This window comes from Perca flavescens, chromosome 3, assembly GCF_004354835.1.
Source record: "Perca flavescens isolate YP-PL-M2 chromosome 3, PFLA_1.0, whole genome shotgun sequence".
NCBI lineage: Eukaryota > Metazoa > Chordata > Actinopteri > Perciformes > Percidae > Perca > Perca flavescens.
The window spans coordinates 28,397,563-28,422,246 of record NC_041333.1 but is presented as its reverse complement, the minus strand read 5'-3'; the positions used below and the strand labels follow the sequence as shown (position 1 = coordinate 28,422,246).

Genomic DNA, 24,684 nt, shown 5'->3' with positions numbered 1-24,684 from the left:
CATAATTGTGCTGATTAATGGTGAACTACAAGGTCATATTTGGACCATTAGATTAAAAGTTTAGGTTTTGCTAAATCTTGCCGTCCTTCTTTTATATAGGCTAGTAGTGGTTTTGTGTAATTTGGTTCATTTTTCAGAGAGCAGTAACTGCTTCGAGGTTTATTGTGAAAATCAATACCGGAAGTTGCTCTGTTTTTATTCTTCTTCGCTTGGTTCCAAACTTTCTTCACCAGCGAGTTCCCCGACTCAAAGCCCGACGAGGGCAACAGGGAAGCCGGTCAATTTACTGGACAGCACTGCAGAGACTCGCTGACGTGGAAACATGGTAGGCGGAAAAAAGAAACAAAATGCTTTACCATAACTTTGTTTATTAATTGGTTTCTGTTGAAGTGCCCCATGTGCGTACTATCACTATCCATAAACCACATTACATTTGGAAACTCCATTCAAAACACAGTATACGTAGCTACACGCAGCAACAACATAAGCGAAAAAAAAACTGCACATATGTTATGATCAACAAAGACCAGCACAGCAGCACAGAAACACATTTTAAATTTTTACGTTGTATGAAAAAGTTGTATATTTGTTTATGGCGGATTTTTAACATGCATTTATCCCATTACAAGAAAACAAATAAAAAAGTCTACCAATGCTCATTGGCATGATTAGACTTGAAAGGACCTGTCATTCTGGAGCAGGCATCATGTATGTAAATTGTGCAATGGGAAGTAACAACAGACACACCCACTCCATTACTCCAAAATCTGAAACAGAATAACATGCAACATTCTATTAAAAATGTTTCCTCCTTAAAATATGTAAGTCAAGTCTGAATTAAAAGGGCCTACTATGCAAAACATGCCATACATATACTATAATATTCAAAATACAGGCTGCTTATTGAGTGTTTTTACAAGCTTCTGGCAAAGAACATCCGCCATTGTTGAGAGGAGCTGATTAGTTACCTGATTAGATTGATGCTGATTAATACTTTTTTTGTTTGTTTAATCCTCATTCTTTCTGTTTTTTCTTATTTTATATCATAGCCTCTGCGGTTGGACATCAAGCGGAGGCTGACTGCTCGGTCTGACCGGGTGAAGAGTGTGGATCTGCACCCCACTGAGCCCTGGATGGTGGCTAGCCTCTACAGCGGCACTGTGGTGGTCTGGAACCATGAGACACAGGTCCCTTACAAATGAATCACTCAATCACTTCTTTGATCAGTCACCCATTCGCTCATTGAGCTATTCCTTCACACACACAATCACTTCATATTTCTTCATCCAAGCTTTTGATTATCCGATGGAAATGAAGTCTGTATAATGTTAATCTGTTCTGACTCCTGTGTGTGTAGATGATGGTGAAAACCTTTGAACTGTGTGACCTGCCTGTCCGAGTAGCCAAGTTTGTAGCCAGGAAACACTGGGTCATCGCTGGTGCAGTAAGTATTGTGACTCAATTGTAGCATTAATGTATGTATTCACATTACATTTCAGGTCAGTTACCTTTCTTTTCAGCAGTGGTGGAAGAAGTATTCAGATTATTTACTTAAGTAAAAGTACTAACACCACACTGTAAAAAATACTCTGTTAATTAAAAGTCCTTTACTGAAAATGTTACTTAAGTAAAAGTATGTACAGTAAGTATCATCAGTAAAATGTTCCAAAAAAAAAAGTATTAAAAGTAAAAGTTCTCAATGCAGAAAAATCCTCACATTTTAGGAACTGGAACCAATCCAAACTGTTCTTTAAATGTCTAATCGGCAAATCATTTCAGCTGTACTTGTAGGCCGTTGTATTGTTTGATAGTTTAATTTTAAGAAAGATCAGATTTTATGAACTACATGTGTTTTGTGTGCAAAAATCATAGCTTGTAAAGTCTCTAGTAACTAAAGATATCAGATGAATGTAGTGGAGTAAAAAGTATGAAAATTCTCTCTAGCGGAGTTGAAGTAGTAAGTGGCATGAAAGGAAAAGACTCAAGTACACCGCCTACCAAGAGTCTGGGTCTGCCGAGGTTTCTTCCTAAAAGGGAGTTTTTTCTTGCCACTGTCGCAATAGCCACTGCTAATGCTTGCTCTTGAGGGAATTACTGTAATTGTTGGGGTTTTGGAATTTATAGAGTGTGGTCTAGACCTACTCTATCTGTAAAGTGTCTCGAGATAACTTTTGTTATGATTTGATACTATAAATAAAATTGAATTGAAAAATTGAATTGAAAGTAAAGTACGAGTACCTCAAATTTGTACTTAGTTACAGTACTTGAGTAATAATAATAAAATCTTTTCAGTAACTCAAGTCAGCTCAATTTAGCTTTGTTTTTCCTCCTAGAATAAAGAGTAATTTTTATGCGTAAAATATTTTTAAATGTTCGAATGTACAAAGATAGCTGCATTTCTTTATTGTTTACACTGAAATAGGTAGAAAACTATTGAGCCATCAATCAAACCCAAGACAAGTTACTGTAATCAAAATACAGACATAAGGTTTCTGCTCTAGCTCTTTTTTAACATACTTGTCATTGTTATGTTACTCATTGTTAATTATACTGTATGTGTATTCTTTGCCGTTGCGAATGTCTTGCACATCGTTTTGTACAACTAATAATACATGTGTGACAGTTTTAAGGTCAAACCTGAGCGTGTTGTTTTCTAACACTGGGTCAATATAACCCATTGTCTTGGGCTGGATTGGTGACCCACTGGTTTTCTACCCATGAGTGTAACAGTGCATCTGCTCGCCACTCCTCTTTGGAGGCAGTGACGTTAGCCAGATAAATGAGTGTTTTGTGTTTTGTGTAGGGCCAAATGCACTTGTCAATCTCTCTGTCTGTCCCCAGGATGATATGCAGATCCGGGTGTTTAATTACAACACTCTGGAGCGAGTTCACATGTTTGAGGCTCACTCTGACTACATCCGCTGTATCGTTGTCCACCCTACACAGCCCTACATCCTCACCAGCAGTGGTAGGAAAGATCTACTTATAGAAACTACTACTACTTACTTATTTTTTAAACCTAATTTTATACAAACTTCAGCATTCCTAACTGTAACTGTAACTGTGTGTGTGTGTGTGTGTGTGTGTGTGTGTGTGTGTGTGTGTGTGTGTGTGTGTGTGTGTGTGTGTGTGTGTGTGTGTGTGTGTGTGTGTGTGTGTGTGTGTGTGTGTGTGTGTTTTCAGATGACATGTTGATCAAGCTGTGGGACTGGGACAGAAAATGGTTGTGTGGTCAAGTGTTTGAGGGACACACTCACTATGTCATGCAGATTGTCATTAACCCCAAAGACAACAACCAGTTTGCCAGCGCCTCTCTGGACAGAACTGTTAAGGTACACGCATGCACACATGCACACATGCAAATGCTTGTAAGAACATACAATAGAAATTCGCTTGAGGGCACAAACAGAAGAAGGTGGTGGGTGTTCCTCCAGTTTAAATGAAGGTAAAAGAGACAGAAAGGAGGAACAGGCAGGGACATTTCCTTCACAGCCAGATGTAACAGGGTTCATGGGAAATATTGTCTCAATTTCTTAAGTAACACTAGCACTAACAACACCACTTCTGTGAGATAGAGGCTTTCAGTCATCTCTATTGAGGCCTCATTTGCTTACACTATTTAGAAAATAACATTTATATACTGATACTTATAATGCTCCACAAAGCATCCTTTAATCATATTTAATCATATCTATTACTCATCAAATGTATCAACTTTTCCTTGGTTGCTCACTGCATGTTTCTACTCTGCCTGCTGTAGGTGTGGCAGCTGGGCTCCAAGACTCCCAACTTCACTCTGGAGGGCCATGAGAAGGGGGTGAACTGCATTGATTACTACAGCGGAGGAGACAAGCCCTACCTCATTTCAGGGGCCGATGACCGCCTGGTCAAGATCTGGGATTATCAGGTACCAAATGAACTGTACAAGAATTACTTCAAGCCTAAAGTTAATCCTTAGAATGGGCTTTTTTTCTCATCTCCCAGGCTTGCTCCAAGTAACTGTCTGATTTATTTGTTTCGTATGTGAACTGCCAATTCAATCTTTGTGCATCATCAATATGTATTTATATTACTAAACAAGTATTGCACAGTTCCTTGTGTAAAGGACAATAGAAAACAAAATTGAACTAATTATTCAGACTAGAGATGGCCCGATACCATTTTTTGCTTCCCGATACCGATTCTAATACCTGAACTTGCGTATCATCCGATACCGAGAACCGATCCGATACCAGTGTGTCACATATTTTATTATGTTTTAACAACTGTATACTACTATCCCTGTATGGATGTGATGTTATTTCTATCTTTTGTTGTCAGTCTGGCTCAGGTTAAACTCTTTTGTGAAACATAAACAAACACAAACAATGAATGCCACAGAACTTTCTCTTATTATCCAGTTTGACAGTCAGTTATAACGGAAAAAGAGCATAAATAAACTGCTTTAATATAGATTTTCTTTAGGGCTTTATTACATGGTATCGGATCGGTGCATAAACTCCAGTACTTCCCGATAACGATACTAGCGTTTTAGGCAGTATCGGAGCCGATACCGATACCAGTATCGTTATCGGTATCGGTATCGGAACATCTCTAATTCAGACCACACATTTAGCAAATCCACTTTTCTTCTTCCAGACTGAAAAACCATCCAGTTTTAACATCAAGTGGTAAAATACTAGATCTCAACTGGGCACGTAAAGCTCTTTACTTTTTATGTCATTATATACAATATAATTTTCAGAACTGTATTCTTATGTTATCATCCTAAATGTACACTCTTATCTATTTTTACTTTACATTGTAATTCCTCACCAAAGTTGTAGAACAATGTTGTTTGACCGAGAGCCAAAAATGTGTTTATTCCAAACAAATATCTTTCTTGTCAGCCCGCTCTATTCCATAACTGAACTGTACATATCTTCCAGCAAGCCTCCCATGGTTCTCATCGCATATAAATGTAAGGACAGCAGAAATAGTAGGTGTAGTTGTGTCTGTAGTGAAAGCAATAACTGGACTGTATTTCTACGATGCAACGTTTCAATTTTCAACAATAAAACAAATTTACCAAGGGTTCATCATGTAGTATTCTGAAAACTTAAAATTGTTATGATTTTGTCAAGCATGCATTAAATGGCATACACTCCTGTGTAGCAGATTGTAGTGCATATTATTCTTAACGTGAATATTCAATGTTATATATTAACATCCACACCTGAGCAGTGTTGATATAAAAAGCATAGATCAGTATTGTCTGTGACATAATGTGACTAGTGCATGTGCTGTGTGTCTTTATCTCCCAGAACAAAACCTGTGTTCAGACCCTGGAGGGTCACGCCCAGAATGTGACCTGTGTCAGTTTCCATCCTGAGCTGCCAATCATCCTTACAGGCTCTGAGGATGGTAGGTTGTGTATTTCAATGAAACATTTTTAAAGCTGCATAAACACACCTGCCCAAAATCACGGTGTTTGGTGTTTTAAGCCCCCCAACGTCGCCTTCCAGGCAGCACTGCCTAGGGTTAGGCAATGGTTAGGGTTATGGTTAGGTGCTTTGAAGTCGACGTTGGGGGCTTAAAACACCATCGAGCCAAAATCACCACAGCATCTTGGTTGAATTTGACCTCTTTGTTGTTTCCGTAGGCACTGTTCGAGTGTGGCACTCCAACACCTACCGACTGGAAAACACGCTCAACTATAGCATGGAGAGGGTGTGGTGTATATGTGGCCAGCCTGGCTCCAACAGTGTGGCTTTGGGCTATGATGAAGGCAGCATCATCATCAAGGTATACTGTGTTGTTGTTGTTTAATATACATAGCACTATCTCCCAGAAAGATTTACATTTTCATATATTTCATCTTAAGCACTATAATACTTTACCGTTTTCTCTAATTCCTCACGTAGATGACTTAAATAACAAATACAAAGGTAACAGACTGGTATGAGCCATCTCAGAAAACATATATAACATATTTTCTTTTATTATTTTGCCGCTTTCAACCTCTGAACGAGGCCCAATCAATGGGCTCTTGGAAACCCTTATTTTGTCGATAGGTCCTTGAGGACAGCAGCCACTACCACTGACTGACGAAATCAATAACCTCCTGTTAACAGAACATGTAACGTTCAATTTTAAACTGGAAACACCATGTCAGGTTATTAAAATCCATGATTCCCATGAAATAGAGGACACAGCCTGTCTGGCGTCATGTAATACGCCCTTGTTTGGAATATATTATTTAGCAGATTGCATTGTGTAAGCCAAAAGAATATTTGTTGACCTGCCCTTCCTTTTCACCACCAAACCTGCCCCTCATCCTCCTGTTTCCTCTCCCTCTCTCTCTCAGCTGGGTCGGGAGGAGCCAGCCATGTCCATGGACTCCAGTGGGAAGATCATATGGGCGCACCACTCTGAAGTGCAGCAGGCCAACCTGAAGTCCATGGGGGAGACCATGGGTGAGGTCAGAGATGGAGAGAGGCTGCCGCTGGGTGTCAAAGACATGGGCAGCTGTGAGATCTTCCCTCAGACCATCCAACACAGCCCTAACGGGAGGTAAATCAGTGGGCTGTGGGTGGAAGCAGTGGTGTTATATAAATATATATTTTAATTATAGATTTCCTTTTCCCTTTACCAAAATGTGCACTTTGTCCCCTGACACGGATTGTTGGTCTGTGTTGATTTACTTCTGAGACTGTACAAGTCACTATAACACTGTTCATATTCATTTACACCCACACTTACCAGAAAAATTGGAAAGGATAACAAGCTCTTGATAACATGTACTTTGGCGTCCCATATCTGTATACCACGATATCTGTGGGAGTACTGGCAAGGTTTTTTCTTTTTTTTTAAAGGAAGTTGAAGATGATCAACCTGTCCATTATTATATGAGTGAATTTGGGACAGAAATTTTAAGAAGTTGCTAAATAATGGTCGCGAAAACAATGTTTGATTGGGATGATATAGTTCAATTACATAAAGTATTATTTTCCAGCCCTCAGTCTGGAAATGATTTTCCTGCCACATAAATATTTGGGATTCTCATGACATCTCTTCTGGCGAAGTTACATTCATCTTCTACACATGAAATATCCATATCCATCATGTGTGAAGGCCATTATTTGACAAGCATTCTAGAGCAAATTGTTGTTGCTGTACAAAATGCATATCATAGGGTTGGATTTTTTTAAATGTATCTCCTGGTTTTAGCTATTGAGATATAGTTTTTATATGATTTGGAGTAACAACACAGTTTCTGGACTGTACTGTATGCTTGTGTCTAACCATAGTGTAACTATCCAGGACACAGGTGGGTACAGGTTTTAAAAGAAAGTGGTGCTTGCCTGATACTTTTGGGGTGAGACTTGTGTGTATCAGCCTTAGTCTGGGTTTCAAAATATAATGTTATATCCAGATATGTATGTTCTGTGTATTTGCAGATTTGTAGTGGTGTGTGGAGATGGGGAGTATATTATCTACACTGCCATGGCCCTGAGGAACAAGAGCTTTGGCTCAGCTCAAGAGTTTGTCTGGGCCCATGATTCTTCACAGTGAGTATTTAAAGGAATAGTTCGACATTTGGGGAAATACAGTTATTTGCTTTCTTGCCAAGAGTTAGATGAGAAGATTGATACCAGTCTCATGTTTGCTTGCCAAATATGAAGGCAGAGCGAGCAGGCGATTAGCTTTGCATAAAGATGTTTTTTTTTTTTTTTTATGTTTTATTTTGGACAGATACATGGTAGCTGTTTCGCCCCTGCTTCCTGTCTTTATAGTATGCTAAGCTAGGCTAACGTCTCTTGGCTTTAGCTTCATATTAGGCGTGTGGACATGAGGGTGGTATTGATTTAATTATGTTTCCCAAAATGTTGATCTATTCCTTCAACTAGTTATGACTGTCAAATATATGTAATAAAAGTAATTAACTTCCCTCTTCGATGTGGTCAGGCACATTATAATTAAGTGTGTACATTCGTTTCGTAGGTATGCCATAAGGGAAGGCAGCAGTATGGTCAGAATATTTAAGAACTTCAAAGAGAAGAAGGCTTTTAAACCTGACTTTGGGACTGAAGGTGAGTTTCATTTCCTATTTTGTCATTTGACTGTAGATGCAGTATGCATATGTGTGTATAGTCTAATGCTTGGTATCCTGTCCCACAGGTATCTTTGGTGGATTCTTACTGGGCGTGAGGTCAAACAGTGGCTTGGCTTTCTACGACTGGGAGAGTGGTGAACTGATCCGCCGTATCGAGATCCAACCTAAACATGTGGGTAATATACTGTTACGGCTCTTACTAGGGATAGACCGATTATCAACCCTGGCCGATTATCGGGCTGTATTTTGGCAGTTTGCAGATTATCTGTATCTGTGTTTTGTTTGCCTATTAACCGATAAAGTTAATTAATTAAAAAGTGTGCTACTTTGGCTGCGCTTCAGCTCTGTGTCCGTCCCTCTGCTTCGCTTTCACTCACCACGGAGTCTGACTTAATGTCCCGCCCACAACACTATCTGACTATATTTTACTGTGTATTATGTTGATAAGTTTATACATTATTAAATTATTGCTTAAAGCTTTTAAACAAAGTTTTTTGCTGGAGTTTGTAACTTTTTTAACTGTAATTTTGATTTAGAGATTTACATTTTCACTGTAAATGCATATTGGTTCCAGATATTGGTTATTTGTTTCATTAACTACTAATAATCAGTTATCAGTATCTTAAAAAAACCCAGTGTAGGTCGATACACCTTACACCTCCAGCCGTCTGTCTATAATATCTTGTCTTACTGTCTTTAGATCTTCTGGTCCGACTCTGGGGAGCTTGTGTGTATCGGTACAGATGAGTCTTTCTTTGTGCTGCGCTACCTACCGGAGAAAGTGGCAGCGGCCCAGGAGTCCAAGGAAGAGATAACAGAGGATGGGATAGAAGGCGCCTTTGAGGTCAGTCACCCATAGTAGTGTATTTCCTAAACAAATGTGCAGGGATGTCATTTGCAGAACATAATCTCCAGAAACACATGATGAAAATACAAAAAAATGTATTAGCTACTGCATGTTAATAAAAAAAAAAAGAATTCAGCCTTTGGTGTCTTTTATTTTTGTTGTTAAAGCTTTAGTGTGTAACTTTTTTGATATTAATGAACGCCCATTTAATTCAAGCCATTGCCAAATAAGTTGCTACAAAGCAAATGAAGACTACCAGCTCCACACAACTCTCTCTGTATTTCTCAGTACGGCTATGTTCACAAGATTGTGTCATCCGGCGACTTTCGCGCAAAGAAACTCGAGTGAAGATAATTACCTCTTCTGAAGACTCCATGTTTTTTTAATCCTCCGTATCCTCCTTGGCTACTAAGCGATCACAGAAGGCTTGTATCATGTGGACGCGCCGACAGTTTTGTTGTCATTACTTAGAATTCCTCATGGGGGCTACAGAAACTACGCACTATAGCTTTAAATTGATCCTACATCCAATCTATAGTAACATTGTACAGTCTGAGGAATTATGTCTATTTTGTTGTTGTTGAAGTTTTAAGAATTGTTTAACAATTATTCCCAATGATTATTTTTGTCTTTCTTGTTTCTTCCTGCTGACCAGGTGCTGGGGGAAGTTCCAGAGATAGTGAAGACAGGGGTTTGGGTGGGAGACTGTTTCATCTACACCAGCTCTCTCAACAGACTAAATTACTATGTTGGAGGAGAGATCATCACCATTGCTCACTTGGACAGGTACAATGCATGTTTACAGAGATGTACCCATCTTGGGTGTATTCATCTCAGCACTTGATTTAACTTTTTACTGTGCTGATTTAACTCTTTCTGTGCTGTTTCTAATGTTTTCAGTGTGCCAGGTGTCCCTTGCTTTTATTTGTGGTGTGGAATTTGTCTGTATTTGTAGCTGTTGTAGATGTTTGTTGACCCAGTTATGATTTGATGCCTGCTGCAGATCAAATGTTCTTCGGGATGATAAAGTTAAAGTTGTTGTTGTTGCACTTAATTAAAGCCTTTAAGTCAAAAAGATTGTTCCAAACTCCCACACGAAACTGTTTAAATGCTTTATGCAATTATTTAATAAATTAGAAACACAAGTAAAAGATAGTCAGTCAGATAGTGTTGTGGGCGGGACATTAAGCCAGACTCAGTGGTGAGTGAAAACGAAGCAGAGGGACAGACGCAGAGCTGTAGCCGAGCCAAAGTAGTGCACTTTTTTATCGGTTAACAGGCATATACAACGCAGATACAGATAATCTGCAAAATGCCAAAAAAACGGCCCGATAATTGGCAAGGGTTGGTAATCGGTCTACCCCTAGTTGCACTCTGCCATCATCCTCGTTACAGCCATGCCCCTGGCATGCTGGGAAAATCTGCTGTACGGCTTTTAATCTCTCACTTGATGTCTCATGCCATCCACCTTTCTCTTGCTATCCATTTCTATCCAGTAAATTAGAGATACCTTGAACAAAATCTCAAAGAAGTGCCTTTAAAACGGGTCTTTCTCATGTGTAGGACCATGTATCTGCTGGGCTACATCCCCAAGGACGATCGTCTCTACCTCGGAGACAAGGAGCTGAATGTCATCAGCTACTCCCTGCTGCTGTCAGTGCTGGAGTACCAGACAGCTGTCATGAGGAGGGACTTCAGCACGGCCGACAAGGTTCTACCCACAATCCCCAAGGAGCAGAGGGCCAGGGTGGCCAACTTTTTGGAGAAACAGGTACATTTGACTTGCAGTCTCTGTGCAGCATGGTGCTAAATTCAGGATGTGGCTATGGAGTGCATAATTTACAGAACATCAGGCAGCCAGATGGAGTAGAACCTCTGGGCAGAATTCTTGTTTTTCTTTTAAAATATATTTATCAAGGGAATGGTTTTGCTTCTCGTGTAGTCTCTTTGAAACACTTTTTCAAATTCACATAGTTTCACATATCTTATCTTCCACTGTTGGACAGAGCAGAATATATGGAATAAAATATGAATTTAACTGTTTATTGTGTTTTCTTGCGTTGTGTAGGGCTTCAGACAGCAGGCCCTGGCTGTGACCACTGACCCAGAACACAAGTTTGAACTGGCCCTGCAGCTGGGAGAGCTCAAGATAGCCTACCAAATGGCCTCAGAGGCAGAGGTCAGGGCACAAATACACACAAAACAAGACGAAAGCTGTCCCACATCCTCACTACATAATAATTCTCTGTAAATTATAGTGTGGTCTAGACCTACTCTATCTGTAAACTATCCTGAGATAACTTGAATAACTTGAATTAAAATTGAATTGTAATATGTCATTTTTACTATATGAGTCTTACAGGGTGAGTCACAACCCTGGCCCGGCCTCCCATACTTAGTAACTGCTTCACAGTGTATTGTTTATGCTTTTCCTGCTGTGATAATCCTCTCTCCTGTCTCTTTGGCACCTTGGCATGGGGGGGGCTCCAGTCAGAGCAGAAATGGAAGCAGCTGGCAGAGCTCGCTACTACAAAGTGCCAGTTTAGTTTGGCTCAGGAGTGTCTGCACCAAGCTCAGGATTATGGCGGATTACTGCTGTTGGCCACCGCCTCGGGCAACGCCAACATGGTGGGAAAATTGGCCGATGGGGCAGAGAAGGATGGGAAGACCAACGTGGCCTTTCTCACCTACTTCCTGCAGGGAAGGTGAGTAGGGAGAAGAGGAGGGGGGGGGAGGGGAAAGGGATCTGTGTTCAAATCAGGATTTTAATCACCTTTTTTTGTATCATTATTAGTTTGTTATAATAATTTAGGCACATGACCACTTTCTGTATTTGCCCAGATTGGACAAATGTCTGGACCTTCTCATCGAAACAGATCGGTTGCCAGAGGCAGCGTTTCTGGCAAGAACATATCTGCCCAGCCATGTGTCAAGGTAAAGCTGTTTCTGTTGAGTGCACAACATATATGCCTGAATGTTGTACTCCAGTGTACTGGCTGTGTCTGTGAGCATACATCAATCTGTTCCATATCAAAATCTTTTGAAAGGTTATGCAATTCCTGAAAGTTTTTGATAATGGGAATATCTATATGTGTGAATAATTTACATTATGCATCATTGGTGAGCTGTATATGCTTCCCTCCCTCCAGGGTGGTGAAGCTGTGGAAGGAGAGTCTGTCCAAGGTTAACCAGAAGGCAGCAGATGCTCTGGCTGACCCCTCCCAGTATAGCAACCTGTTCCCTGGCCTCCAGCAAGCCCTGCTGGCTGAGGAGTACCTGAAGGAGACTCACGTCAGGGTCAGGCCCGCTGCAGAATACCCACTCATCATGGTCAGTGGAAGTCAGAGAAACTCAACTTGAAAACTTTATTAGACAGAGGAGTGATTTTATCCTAAATGATGTACAGAACTTTTTGACAGGTTCATTGTTGCACCACTTGTAAAATGTTCCAGTTTTTTAGTCAGTTGTTGAATTTGGATTTGTTCTTTCAAATGCTGTTTTGCTAATTTGTTATTATTGAATCATCTGAATCAACTGCCCATGCTTCGAGCATCATGTTTGAGACTACATTTAGTCCGATTCTCTATTCTTCAGCCAAATGAGGACCGCAATGTGCTAAAGGAATCTGCAGCTTTTGTGCCCAAAGGAGAGATCACTAAGCCAGAGGTGAGGACCAGAACCTGCACCTCTACATCGTTTGTGCTTTTACTGAACCTCTGACCACAATTTTAAATATATGCCGTTACTGAATGAATATCTCAACGCCAAACAGCTATTGGAAGATTTTTTTTCTGCCTTTGATAGTGGCTGGTCGCTTAAAGGATAGGTTCACATCTTTTCAAGTGTCTCTTATATAGTGGTATAATACTGAAAGGCCCCTATCTACATTGAAACAATTATTGGTCACGGTACAAAAGATAAAAACAAATATGTGTAGCGGTGCTTTGTTTTTTTTTCTTTGTTCTCTCAATAATAAACTCACGACCCCTCCGATTCATCTTGTGACACTATGGAGGGGACCAACCCGTAGGTTGGAAACCACTGGACTAAACTACATAACTCTATATTAAGTAGTTAAAACTAGCTCCACTTCCGGCAGCTACAACAACAAAATGCTGCTTACACAATGATGCATCAGTATGTAAAATGTAATATATAAGTATAACAATTGTATTTCTGCTTAATCTATATACAGGAAGTGCTGAAGAGCATAAATAAAAACGTCACGGTAGCAGCAGTGATGGAGGCTGCACCTGCAGAAACCGCAGTAGTGGAGGAACCCATCCCAGTCAAACAGGATATTAATGCTGTTTCAGCAACAGAAGAAGAATCCATCCCAGCAGCAGTATCCTCTCTGCCTGTCACAGTAACAGAAGAGCATGTTGAAGCAAAGCAAGCAAAATCTTGGTCTTTGGAGGCGGACCCCATCGCTAAATCAGAGGAGGCGTCAGTCTCTGTAGAGGAAGCCATTTTGGAGTCCACCACAGAGATTGGCCCCGAAGAGCCAGAGATGGTTCAATCCAGTCCCGTGGACGATGTCAGATCATCAGCTGAGACAGATGTTCAGGACGTTTCTCCAGCAACTGATGCTGTGCCTGCTGCCTGTGTTTCTGAAACATATCTAATCAAGACGAAATCCGAAACCATCATGGCGACAGAAAAAACATCAAGTGAGACTGTGGCAACAAAACCCATAGTAACAGAGGATGTCCAAGTCAGCACTGTTCTGATAGGTGATACAGATGTAAGAGAATCTATAGCAAATGAAGAAATGCCTGTGTATGAAGAACCTGAAGAAGGTATCATCTCCTCAGCACCAACCATCCTAGATACAGCAGCAGAAGGGACTCTTGTCACTGAGGAACTTGTTGCAGTAACAGCAGCACTACCCGTCGCAGTAGAGGAGCTCATCTCCTTTGAAACCACAGCCAGTCCAGTGCTGGGTCTGCCTGTTCGAGTCCAAACTTTTCCAGATTTGGCCCTTGATCCACTGCTAGACCCACTCGAAGATACAATGCCAGCATTGAAGCCAGTCCCAGCACAAGAACCAGAACAAGAGGAACAAACCAAAGCACTCCCAGTAAAGCCTGAGGACAACGTGGAGCCTGCTGTGCCTCTGCAGGCTGAGCCAGAGGTGTTATCCCCACTGGCAGCTCCTGCAGAGAGGAAGGTAGCGGAGGAGGAGGAGCCAGATCCTGAGGGAGCTGAGGAAATTGCAGAGGACCTCGAGGCAGATATGAATGATGAGGTAAATATCAGTTTTTATCTCATACATGTACTAATATTGGCATGCTTATTACATTAAATCCATCCAATTGTAGCCATGAACTCTGTGTGTCCTTTAATGCAATGGCTTTTGTTTTCTACACACATTTTTTTGTCTACCTGTAGACCCTGGATGATCTGGATCTGGACAGTTTTGACCTAGAAGATATCGACACCACAGATATCAACCTGGATGAGGATTTTGAGTAAATAGGATGTGGAATGTTTTGGGAGCCAAACCTGTTTTTCCAGTGACCAAAGAACACAAAAATACCCTTCAGGTTACATAAAAAAGCATTTGCTTTCTTGGTTGTGGACTGACATGATAAAATAAGAACCTTGTCTGCTTTTTGTAAATGTGTGGTACCGTAGGACTCCAAGAAGGTTTAAACTTAAATTAGGCCACAATGAGCCTTGATTCACCATTCTGACATGTCCAGGCTGTATTTAAACTGATATTTGAGACCAAACCAATGTGGTGGCCTTCTGTACTAAAGGGGAAATAAGGATTAGAAGTAGAAAGGTGTGTTTGGAAATATGGGATATATTACAGCCAGTTAAAATACCCAGCCCAGACTGTTGTTGGTAATGTTTTTTATACTACACATTTGCTATTTCAACAATACTGCAACCATCATGACAGCTGGGGTTAGCTCTTTCACATCACTAATTACAATTCACAATAAAAATCCATATTTTAGGGGTAGAATTTTTTTCCATCTCTCTGTGATGTATACTTTTCCAGCTGACTGTATATCCACCAGCATGTAATGAAGAATTACTCGGTACCTGTTCTTCTTCCTCATCCAATAAAACACTGTTGGTCAGGGTCTTATCCACGCCATTTAGGAATTCTTCCAGTTTGAGTATTGCTTTTAGTCTTAAAAGGAAATGTAACTTAATTTCCTCTGACATTCCTTTTAGTTAATCAGAGCAGTATTCTTGAATTTCAATCTGGGATGAGGCTGCCTGTGTCATGATTATTTTTTCTTTTAAAAGTATGAATTAAAAATTTTTGAACAATCCCACGATTTGGAGAAATCCCCATTTAGTTATATTCAGCCTTTATTACCTCTTTGTTGAGTTTGGTGCATGTTTACTTCTCTAAGCTGCTTGTATTTAATCAGATACACTAAACTCATACACACAAACAATTTTTCTCTTATAAGTGCCTTACGTGTGTTTTTGTTTTGAAAGATTGTTCTCCACTTTTCTTCTAAAAAAAAAAAAGAAAGAAGATAGATGGTACTGTCTAACCGGACTTAAAGTGAAATAAAACAAGCTTCAGTCAAAGTCTTCGGTGTTATCCAGGCCTCAAGTTATTTTACTCCAACATGTCACACGAGTACAAAGATCTTTGTTTTATTATGTACATCATCATTTGACTTAACACATCAGGTTTGACTCAAAAGTCCAAATGTAATACACAGACAATATGAGAGTGTTTTATACAATTTCTCTATGGATAAATGACTAACTGTGCATCTTACATGAACTTTAAAAGCTAATTCTTCAAATTGATGGCTGTAAAGTGTGGAGCTTCTCCTTTCAGTCAAAGAGCACATATTGCTCTTTGGTTCACGCAGTGAAAGAATAGAATAGTACATTACATATGGGAGGAAGTTTTCAGTCCTAGTTCCTCTGATTTTGGGAACCATTCCTCATTGTGAATAGGTTTGTATATTTCTATCTAAGAGTGGGCCAGTGAGGCAGCAGAGCTCTTAGCAGCCATCTGTTGATACGCCTGCAGGGCCAGCTCGATGTAGCCCGCCCTCTGGGACTCCTTTTGGGCATAGATCTAGAAGGACAAGGAGGTCAGCAAAATTACTTTGAGGTTGGGGCTTTGCAAAAAAAAAAAAAAAAAAAAAAAAAAAAAAAAAGTACTATCACAGAATTAATTATTTTAGTGGCAGACTAATAAAAACACAGCTATGCTTGATAGTGCTCCACTATCAAGCATGACTAAATGAGAGGCCTTGTGTGATAGTGACTGCAGCAGACAGACACACACCCGTGTCTCCTGCTGCTAACCTTTCACATTAAATGGCTGTCATTCTCAATGCCCCTCCCCACTGCTTCAAGGCCATGGGGCTGTGAGCACTAATAAGACCTGATGTGTCCTGGGCTTGGCCCCGCAGTTCCCACGCAGGAAACATTCCCAAACCATCTCATATAGGAAACTTTAGATGAGACAGCCTTCACTTGACCTCTCAAGAGCTACACTGACTCCTGATTTTACTCTAATACCCAAGGGACACAATTTATATGACCTGGCCAATTACTGGATCAAATGGCAATACATAATATACACATAGCAAAAGTGAATAGAAGTGTATTATAGAGCTGTGAGTCAGCAGATATTTCCAGTCAATGTCGAGTTGTTCTCACCTTTAGCAGGTCGGCGCCAGTGGCCTGCTGGCTGGCAGCTTCCTGTGCTGACTCGCTATGAGGGTGGACCATGTGGAACAGAGACACTAGGCTCACCGCATCGTGGAACCTGGACACACACACACACACACACACACACACACACACACACACACACACACACACACACACACACACACACACACACACACACACACACACACACACACACACACACACACACACACACACACACACACACACACACACACACACACACACACACACAGCTCTTTGCCCGCAGGTACAGTGACCGTACAATTGTAAAAAGAACAGTCCCTCATACCCTTATTAACCATGCACACATTAAACACACAAACTCACAGCTCTTTCTTCAGCATGTCCACTATAAGCCCGTCCACCCTTCGAGCGCTGAGCAGGTACCAGGCCATGCCTCCAAAATGTCTGGTAGAGCGCAGCAGCTCATATTTGCCGTGCTTGTCCAGGTCCTCATAGGTGGCTGCATGTACCTAGACACAAGGCACATAGAATGAACATGATAACTCCTAATATTATTTTACCTTTTGTATTTATTCTGTTTTGATATTGTGTGTAATTTTAGTTTTGGCTTCTTCTTTTTTCCCCCCCTCTTTCAGTATTTTAGTTTCTTTCCATTTTAAATGGAGTATGCACTGGAGAGTGCCCAGATTAAACCCCTCTGAGTTTTTTTTTTGCATCTCTCCATCACAACATGTATTGATTATGTGTATATTAATCTGTAGTATGTGTAAACCAATAAACGAAACTAAAAGATCCTAAATTCACTGGACAGCCCAATGCCATTCAAATCAAATTCATATACTTGTCATCCCCACTCTTCCATTTTACACGCCGTGTCAAGTGAGCCAAAGAAAATATAGTACCGACTGTGGCAATGTCATGGTTTATCAGGCTATATATACAGTCTACACAGCTTCCAGTGCAGTTGGTGATCAGGTCAAAATAACAGGAAAAGCAATGTCATCTTACCCTGATGTAGTCTGAGGAGTCTGGTTCAAATTGGACCAGACACAGGTCCAACACATCCTCATGACGGTCCTGGGAAAACACCATCTAATGGAGAGAGACGTTTAACTGGGTCAACAAATGTGAAAATGAAAGCCTCTCGACACTCACTGGACACCCACACAGGTGTTTTCACTTAATTTGCCTGATTGGCCCTTTATGCAGGACTACGCTTTCACTAGGATAAATGAAACTGGCTATGGAAAGACAAAAGTGACACAAATTTGATCACGATTAACATTAAAACACCGATATTAACAGGGGTTTAATTCGTCAAAACCACCGTTATTCTCAGCAATTTTAAGGAGGTGGGGCAAAACACCGCATTTTATGGCGTAATAAGCAGCACCTCTCAAAATCATCGTAAAAAGCTGCGTTTTTTTCTCAAAAGTGCTGAGAATAACGGTATTGAAATGTATCGATAAATGAGGTCTCTGCTGTATTACTGGGTTGTAAGTGGCATGTAATCAATTACACAATGATGCTGTGTGGCAGAAAGCAAGTTGTATTACAGTTACTGAGTATTATTCTTTCTGTGACATTGTATGATTTACAATAACTCTCGAAAGTGTCATCTGGGTTGCCGTGTTTTGACAGAAGTTAGAGGAACCAGAGGGGTCAAGGGTTTTATGACGCCACTGACAGGCGACTAAATGAAACGTCCAGTGTCATTAAAATAAAATAACAGATTTCTCTGAGTTTGAACATTGTTGGGAAACATTTGGGATAGTGTAAGTAGACAACAAAATATATAACATAGGTAAAGTGGTTTTTAGACAAAATGTAACATATTGTACCTTTAAGTGCTTGGACATCCTCGTAAATAGTTGTGTGATGTGTAAATCAATGTTGCTTTTATTTATTTATTCAGTTTTTATATCATTATTATTCGGTCAACGACTTTTTGGTGGAGTCACCACCCCCCCTGGAAAAAATCCTAGGGGAAACACTGGCTCCACCCAACTTCAGCCTGTGCACAGGTTCAGCCAGCATAACAGAAAACACCTTTGTGAGCGTTCAGGGCCTTGTGATGACTGATTATGAGCCGATGCTGGCTTCATATGCAAATACAAAAAGGATAATGTATATATATTTCAAATTACAGTAGAGAATTCAGAAAAAGAAAGTGCCCAACATAACAGGCAGAAGAAGCATTCAAAGCTAATAGTTTGCTATTCAGAACTTGAAACCCTCAGATACAACACGTGGATAATGGAAACAATGTACATGTATACAGACCTAAACCAGTGTACCGGTCTTAGCATATTTAAAGCCAATTGGCTTTGCAGGTCAAATAGGCTGCAACAGCAGGAAAAAGTGGAAACTAAAAGGGGAGAGGAAAGAAAGAGGGTGTTGTTTGGGGAGACAGGCTAACATTAATTTAGTCATTAAAAATGATGTATTTAAATTGTTTTTGTATCCCCAAATATAGGAATCAGTATGAACTGCACACAACTGCTGGGCTCTATTTCTTCACTGGCAAAGCTTTATAGTCATGTGTTGTAATCCAAGTCTTCATGTCACCACAGGGAAGACAGTCATCTCAGATCCTAGTATCTACCCTTAGTACCTCCTAGTATAACTGGAGGAGGCAGCAGGCAGGGAGAACAACAGCCTTTGATGATCATTAGACATTCCCTACCTTGAGGTTCTCCTCCTTGAAGATGAGAGGTGCAGAGAGTTTGCGTCCGTCCTTGGGGAAGTAGACCTGAATGAGCCGGTCTCTCTCCTCCCATTTCGCCTTTCTAAGGGTCCCGTTGGGCTCCCGTACAACAATGAACCTCTCCTGGGGTAAAACAAAGCGTGTAAAGTTTATATAGAAATACATTTAATCAATGCCAGAGTCCATTATCAAAGAACAAAATTGAGTTTCATCAATCACAATTTAAATCTGTATTATATCAAAAGGTAGAAAAGAGCAATTCGATTTTGCATGAAACAAAAAAAAACACTGATGTCCTGTGAGCACATACACGTTTGACATCAATGCCAAAATTGCACCTAGAGTGATCTTCCAATTTAAAATAGTTTTCTTTTGTAATAGCAGCCTAAAATTAGCCCCCAACGGACTACGAAACTCAACATGCTTATATATTATACAGTTATGTGAGCAACTACACAGCTTTCTAAGTCTTTCTTCTTCAGGCAACATTTGTAAGTCATTCAACCTGACCTGGGTTTATTATGTTCATGCTATAAAACCTACATTGACTCATTAATTGTACTGTGGCATGCTTCAAGAAATCACCCATCCAACCTCATTAGGCAGCTTTATTACACACATGGACACAAAAAAAACACCATGGGTCTACCCTGTGTGGGATGTTGTAGGTGATGTCTGTGAAGACGTATTTGGCTGTGTCCATGCCATCGAGGATCTTGTCCTCAGACAGCATATCGTTAATGGGTTTCCTCTCTGGGAGAACGGGGGGCATCTGCAGCAACTTCTTAGCCTGCTCTGTGGCTAACTCAACTGCCTGGAAAGACACACAAATGATTGGATTAAACATGTGTTAATTTGACATGTGTGCACAGGGACTATTATGGTTTATTTAAAGGGCACCTGCGCCAGTTGCTCATCAGTCATGAGTTTATATGTGGGCGGCTTCAGCTCCTGTTTAATGGGTCGGAACACTTTCTGCAGGTCCAGGCCTGTTATCCTGGTGAGGATGTCCTGCACAGCTGGATCTGTGAACTGGGGTTTTGTTTTGTCTAAGAGGGCTGGAGAAAAGGTTACACAAGTTAGTTAAGTAAGTTGATCCCTTGCACAAACTATATGCCATAAATGTTACCCATCTAGCCAATTTCAAATTGGTTGACATTGTTTAACGTTACTGTTAAAGCCACAGGTGTACGGTCACGACTGGAATGTAGCTAAGCATAACGTTAACGAGTTAGCTTTACAAAAGATCTAATACAGGTTTGTTTTTTTCTTCTAACTTGTAGTAAAAGAAAACAGACCAGACTGTTAACAAATTACCGTATTTGACTGTAAAGTTAGGTGACTTCCATATAGGATAAGTTTTAGCTATTAATGGTTTTCGACCTTTCGAAATGTATCCCCTCTTCAAAACGACATGGAATTTGTACAGCAAGCTACAACTCTTGTGATTAAAACTCAACTTCCATCATTATTCTGACCGCAGTTTCTGCCATCTGTTAAAATTAACGTTGTGATTGGGAAAGTTATGCTAACGCTGTGGTCTGCTAGCGCTATGAACCATTAATATTATATTGAACTAGCTACAAAGCTGCTACCATTTTATTAACTACAGTAATGCCGAATTTATAGAAATACTTTATTTGTTTGTCCAATATATTTAACATTTTTTTACACGGTCTATATCTTTGCAAATGGCAATGGCAATCTTAAACTGGCCGATTTGTTAAGCGAGTTTGACACCCGCACTGATAGTAACGAGGCTAACGAAACATGCTACAAGGTCAGTGTTATAGTTAAGAAAACAATAGAACTGCAATGATATTCATTGCATTTAAACATACCGTTATCTTGTGTTCCGCTACAAAGAGTCCTGACGCTACATCTGACCAGTATTTGCTTGCTCTTTTGAACATTTTTCATCCGAGAGTAGGTCCGAAATAAGCACCGTGCTGTACCGAGCGCCGCCATGTTTGTTATACCTCATCAAGGCAGCCTGACCTTTCACCTCACAGTTCAACCGCCTAGCGATGGGATATGTAGTGTGGTGGTGTGTTTTTGTGTACGTATTCATAGACTACACATTTAAATTGTTTATTTTTCTTTCCCACGGTCTATTATGGACCATTTCATCAACAGTGTAATATATACAAAACAAGCAGACCAAAACAAGAAGAAACAGACTTTGGGTTTTCAGGGCCACAGTGTATTTGTTTATCTGTGGCCCTATAAGCAAAGGAAAGGTGCTTTAACAAGCAAACATTTTCTTATGTAGTAGCCTTCACGATTCAAAAAATGTTCAGACAAACATGTAAAACACCACAAAACACCAGATAGTAACTGTAAAATAACAATAAAAGGTCATTATAATATTTGAACTTTAAAAAGTAGGTCTGCTAAGATATGAATTTGTTTGAATATAATTCAGTTTTGGGTGAAACTTCTGTAGTTCCTTGGTATTTGGTACTCACTTAAAATGAAATAATATAGTATAACAATACAAAGACTTAAATATAGTAAGCCTAAACCATTAAGAATAGGTTGTTATTTTGATCACCAGGTGGCACTATGGTCCCAAATATCTTGAAAACCTGCAATGCCTGCTCAAGATCACCAGTAAAGCCTCTTACTCTTGCTCCCAATGAGAACAGTTAGAGATAAAGCTCATTTATACGTATTGTATGTCTCACTGCCTCTTTTGTCTATCTCCTTTGTGGCTGAACTTGGTGTAGCCTACACACATTCCTAACTTGTCATTACAGTGTGTTCTTCACTTGGCTGATAACTTTAAAATATGTCTGGACGATAAGAAGTTTAACACTCCACTTATAAAGAGAAACACTCACAGAAATGTACACGCTCTATCAAAACAGTTCTATTTTCCCACTCATTTATTTGAAATAAAACTGATTTATTAGTGTGTGAAGTGTCACCGAAATGATGACGTAATATTTACTATTAATCCTTGACCGTGGCGACCTGTAGGCCTAGATAAATGCATATTGTATTCGGATAAAACACATTAATAGATTTTTCATTGATTATAAAATAAAAAAGTTATGCTTTCAAATATTAAAGCATAATAACACACACAGACACATATTTTTGTATCTATGTACAAAAGATACATTCTTATTATGTTGACTACATTTGTACATCTCTGAAGTGTTTGCTTGCTCTGGTTCAACATAAAAACTGACACAAAGTCTGACATTTTGTCATATTGCAATTTAATTAAAACCGATACAAATCTCTTTGTCTTACTGCAGTGCTTTAGGTAGACCAAAAAGTCCCTGAACAGTAGAAATACTGCACACCAGGATGTGTTGCTTTGGGGTCATTTGTGCTCTCAAAGCTTCAGTAATGAGTCAGTCATCGACACATACAAATAAAACACGTGTTAGCACATCCAACCTTGACTAAAAACCAAGTGATGTCCATCAGCAAAAGCTGTTGTGAAGATATTACAGTAAGAAATGCTAAGAATGACTAACCCCAACAGGAAGTGTTTAGCTTAGATTTAGCTGCGTTCATTAAAGACGCCAGTGAGTTCACACTTTCATCTCAACTGCATTTCAACAACTGTAAATTCAAACCATTGTTGATTTAAAAAAATCTGGCTTTAAACATTAAAGAAAGAAATCATCACATTACTTTTATGACAACACATTAAACACACTCCGGTATTGCATGATTTCAATGAGTAATTTTTTTCATTCAAATTTAAACCAATACTTCTGTAATACCCTTTGATGCAGAAATTTACAATAGTATAAATACTACTACAATATCCTTCAATTAATCTGACCAACTGTATATGATCACAGTGGAAGAGACCAACAATCTACTAGAAAGTAAAAGGGATTTTTGTCTGGCCTTGCATATTCTGTATGGTAATCAGCAGTTAAAGGATACTTCTGGCAATATTGTATATTTTTTTATAGAGTATTATCAATTATTATACAATATAATATATATTACTGTCAACAAGTCCCTTGAAAAGACTAAAACCAACAGACTTCTCTGAACTGTCTGTAGCACTTTGTCCCAAGAACATTTGTTCCCACTGCGGATGTAAAAATAAGGTGGTTTACAATGTATTTAAACTAACGTTTTATTGATCGTTTTTATTACTGTACTTGATGTAAGGTGACCTTGAGTGTCCTGAAACATGCCATTAAATCAAATGTATTTTTACTGTATTATATACTTTAAAAAATTATTTCCGTGCTGGGCACTGTAGTTTTTAGCAAACATTTCCGTAACAGGAGTACATTTGCTGTTGACTATTTTAAGTAGTGTATTTGCTGGGCTAGTGAGTCTTTATCGCAGCAGGGCAGTGTATGTGAGAAGAGACTGTGTGTGTGTGTGTGTGTGTGTGTGTGTAGATGATAATGAAGGAACAGGTCCACCAGTGCAACAGAGTGGCTCACTGATGTGTTTTTAAAAGTTTTTGGACAACAATGGCACAGAGGAATACAATATATCAGGCTTTGGCTACACAGACGATACTTGTTAGTAGGATCAATTCAATGTTGTTTTTTGTCCTTACATTGGATTTGTTGACAATAAGGAAAATATATACCACCAGACTTATCCTTTAAGGACAAAAAAAAGTGTGCATGAAGACAAGTATTCAAAGGTAGATTGAGGTCACATTACTCTCTGGTTCTGTCTGACTCTTTCTATCTCCCTTGACACACAAAGTACAGTAGTATTCACAAGCCCCCATCATGCCATCACTATCCACAAACCCAAAAAGCAGCCGCCACCACACAACCCTAGAGATCATTAATAAAACCTCATGTGCCATGCACAAACCCTCCCTCTAGGATCTTGTTTCCCCTCTCCCCAAGCCTACTCCCTCCTCCAGGCCCTGACTCCCCCACTAATCTGCAGTAGGATTTAGATATTAGGCGGACAGATGGAGGTGTGGCTTGGTCGGTAATGAGGTGAGCAGTGGCAGCGAGTCCGGAGGCCCAGACATTGGCGAAACGATGTGTGGATTGAGCTGTAAGAGGCCCCTACACAACCAGATGTACACAGCTGTCACACTGCTGACAGAAAGTAATCCTGCGACCCAAGCCCACTGCCAGAGAGAGAGAGAGAGAGAGAGAGAGAGAGAGAGAGAGAGAGAGAGAGAAAGGATTAGAATATCTCCTGTGCAGGTTTAAATAACCCTAAGTAGTTTCCAAAAAGAAAAGGTGAATCTATCTATCTATCTATCTCTCTATTTATCTATCTATCTATCTATCTATCTATCTATCTATCTATCTATCTATCTATCTATCTATACGTTTTGCAGGAGGGGGAGCATGAACCTTCAGTGTAACTCTAAGTGATCCTAAAGTGGCACTTAGCTTCATCTCCCAGGTATGAAATGTG

General features: G+C 39.9%; 2 protein-coding genes across 2 annotated transcripts; one reads left to right on the top strand and one right to left on the bottom strand.

The window, feature by feature from the left end:
- Nucleotides 1-214: 214 nt before the first annotated feature.
- LOC114552500 (COPI coat complex subunit beta 2) lies at nt 215-15,505 on the top strand. The gene is made up of 22 exons (XM_028573350.1): nt 215-325; nt 1,050-1,187; nt 1,358-1,444; nt 2,842-2,968; nt 3,184-3,332; nt 3,761-3,907; nt 5,304-5,403; nt 5,642-5,784; nt 6,347-6,552; nt 7,440-7,550; nt 7,984-8,072; nt 8,161-8,267; nt 8,796-8,939; nt 9,598-9,728; nt 10,506-10,713; nt 11,011-11,121; nt 11,433-11,647; nt 11,784-11,876; nt 12,092-12,272; nt 12,537-12,608; nt 13,138-14,190; nt 14,334-15,505. The coding sequence occupies exons 1-22, from the start codon at nt 323-325 to the stop codon at nt 14,415-14,417; spliced, it is 3,699 nt and encodes a 1,232-aa protein (XP_028429151.1). The 5' UTR covers nt 215-322; the 3' UTR covers nt 14,418-15,505.
- On the bottom strand, nt 15,504-21,323 carry mrps22 (mitochondrial ribosomal protein S22). The gene is made up of 8 exons (XM_028573351.1): nt 21,144-21,323; nt 20,203-20,360; nt 19,952-20,116; nt 19,282-19,425; nt 17,604-17,687; nt 16,959-17,104; nt 16,596-16,704; nt 15,504-16,005 (listed from the first exon to the last, which is right to left on the bottom strand). Exons 1-8 carry the CDS (start codon nt 21,268-21,270, stop codon nt 15,898-15,900), a joined length of 1,041 nt encoding a protein of 346 aa, XP_028429152.1. The 5' UTR covers nt 21,271-21,323; the 3' UTR covers nt 15,504-15,897.
- Between the last annotated feature and the right edge of the window lie 3,361 nt (nt 21,324-24,684).

Coding starts and splice junctions, on each gene's coding strand:
- LOC114552500 (XM_028573350.1), top strand. Junction 3,333..3,760: donor CTCTGGACAGAACTGTTAAG/GTACACGCATGC, acceptor TGCCTGCTGTAG/GTGTGGCAGCTGGGCTCCAA. Junction 12,273..12,536: donor CAGAATACCCACTCATCATG/GTCAGTGGAAGT, acceptor TCTATTCTTCAG/CCAAATGAGGACCGCAATGT.
- mrps22 (XM_028573351.1), bottom strand. CDS start 21,270: ATGGCGGCGCTCGGTACAGCACGGTGCTTATTTCGGACCTACTCTCGG. Junction 20,361..21,143: donor TAGCGGAACACAAGATAACG/GTATGTTTAAAT, acceptor CCTTTTCTCCAG/CCCTCTTAGACAAAACAAAA. Junction 20,117..20,202: donor CTGATGAGCAACTGGCGCAG/GTGCCCTTTAAA, acceptor GTGTCTTTCCAG/GCAGTTGAGTTAGCCACAGA.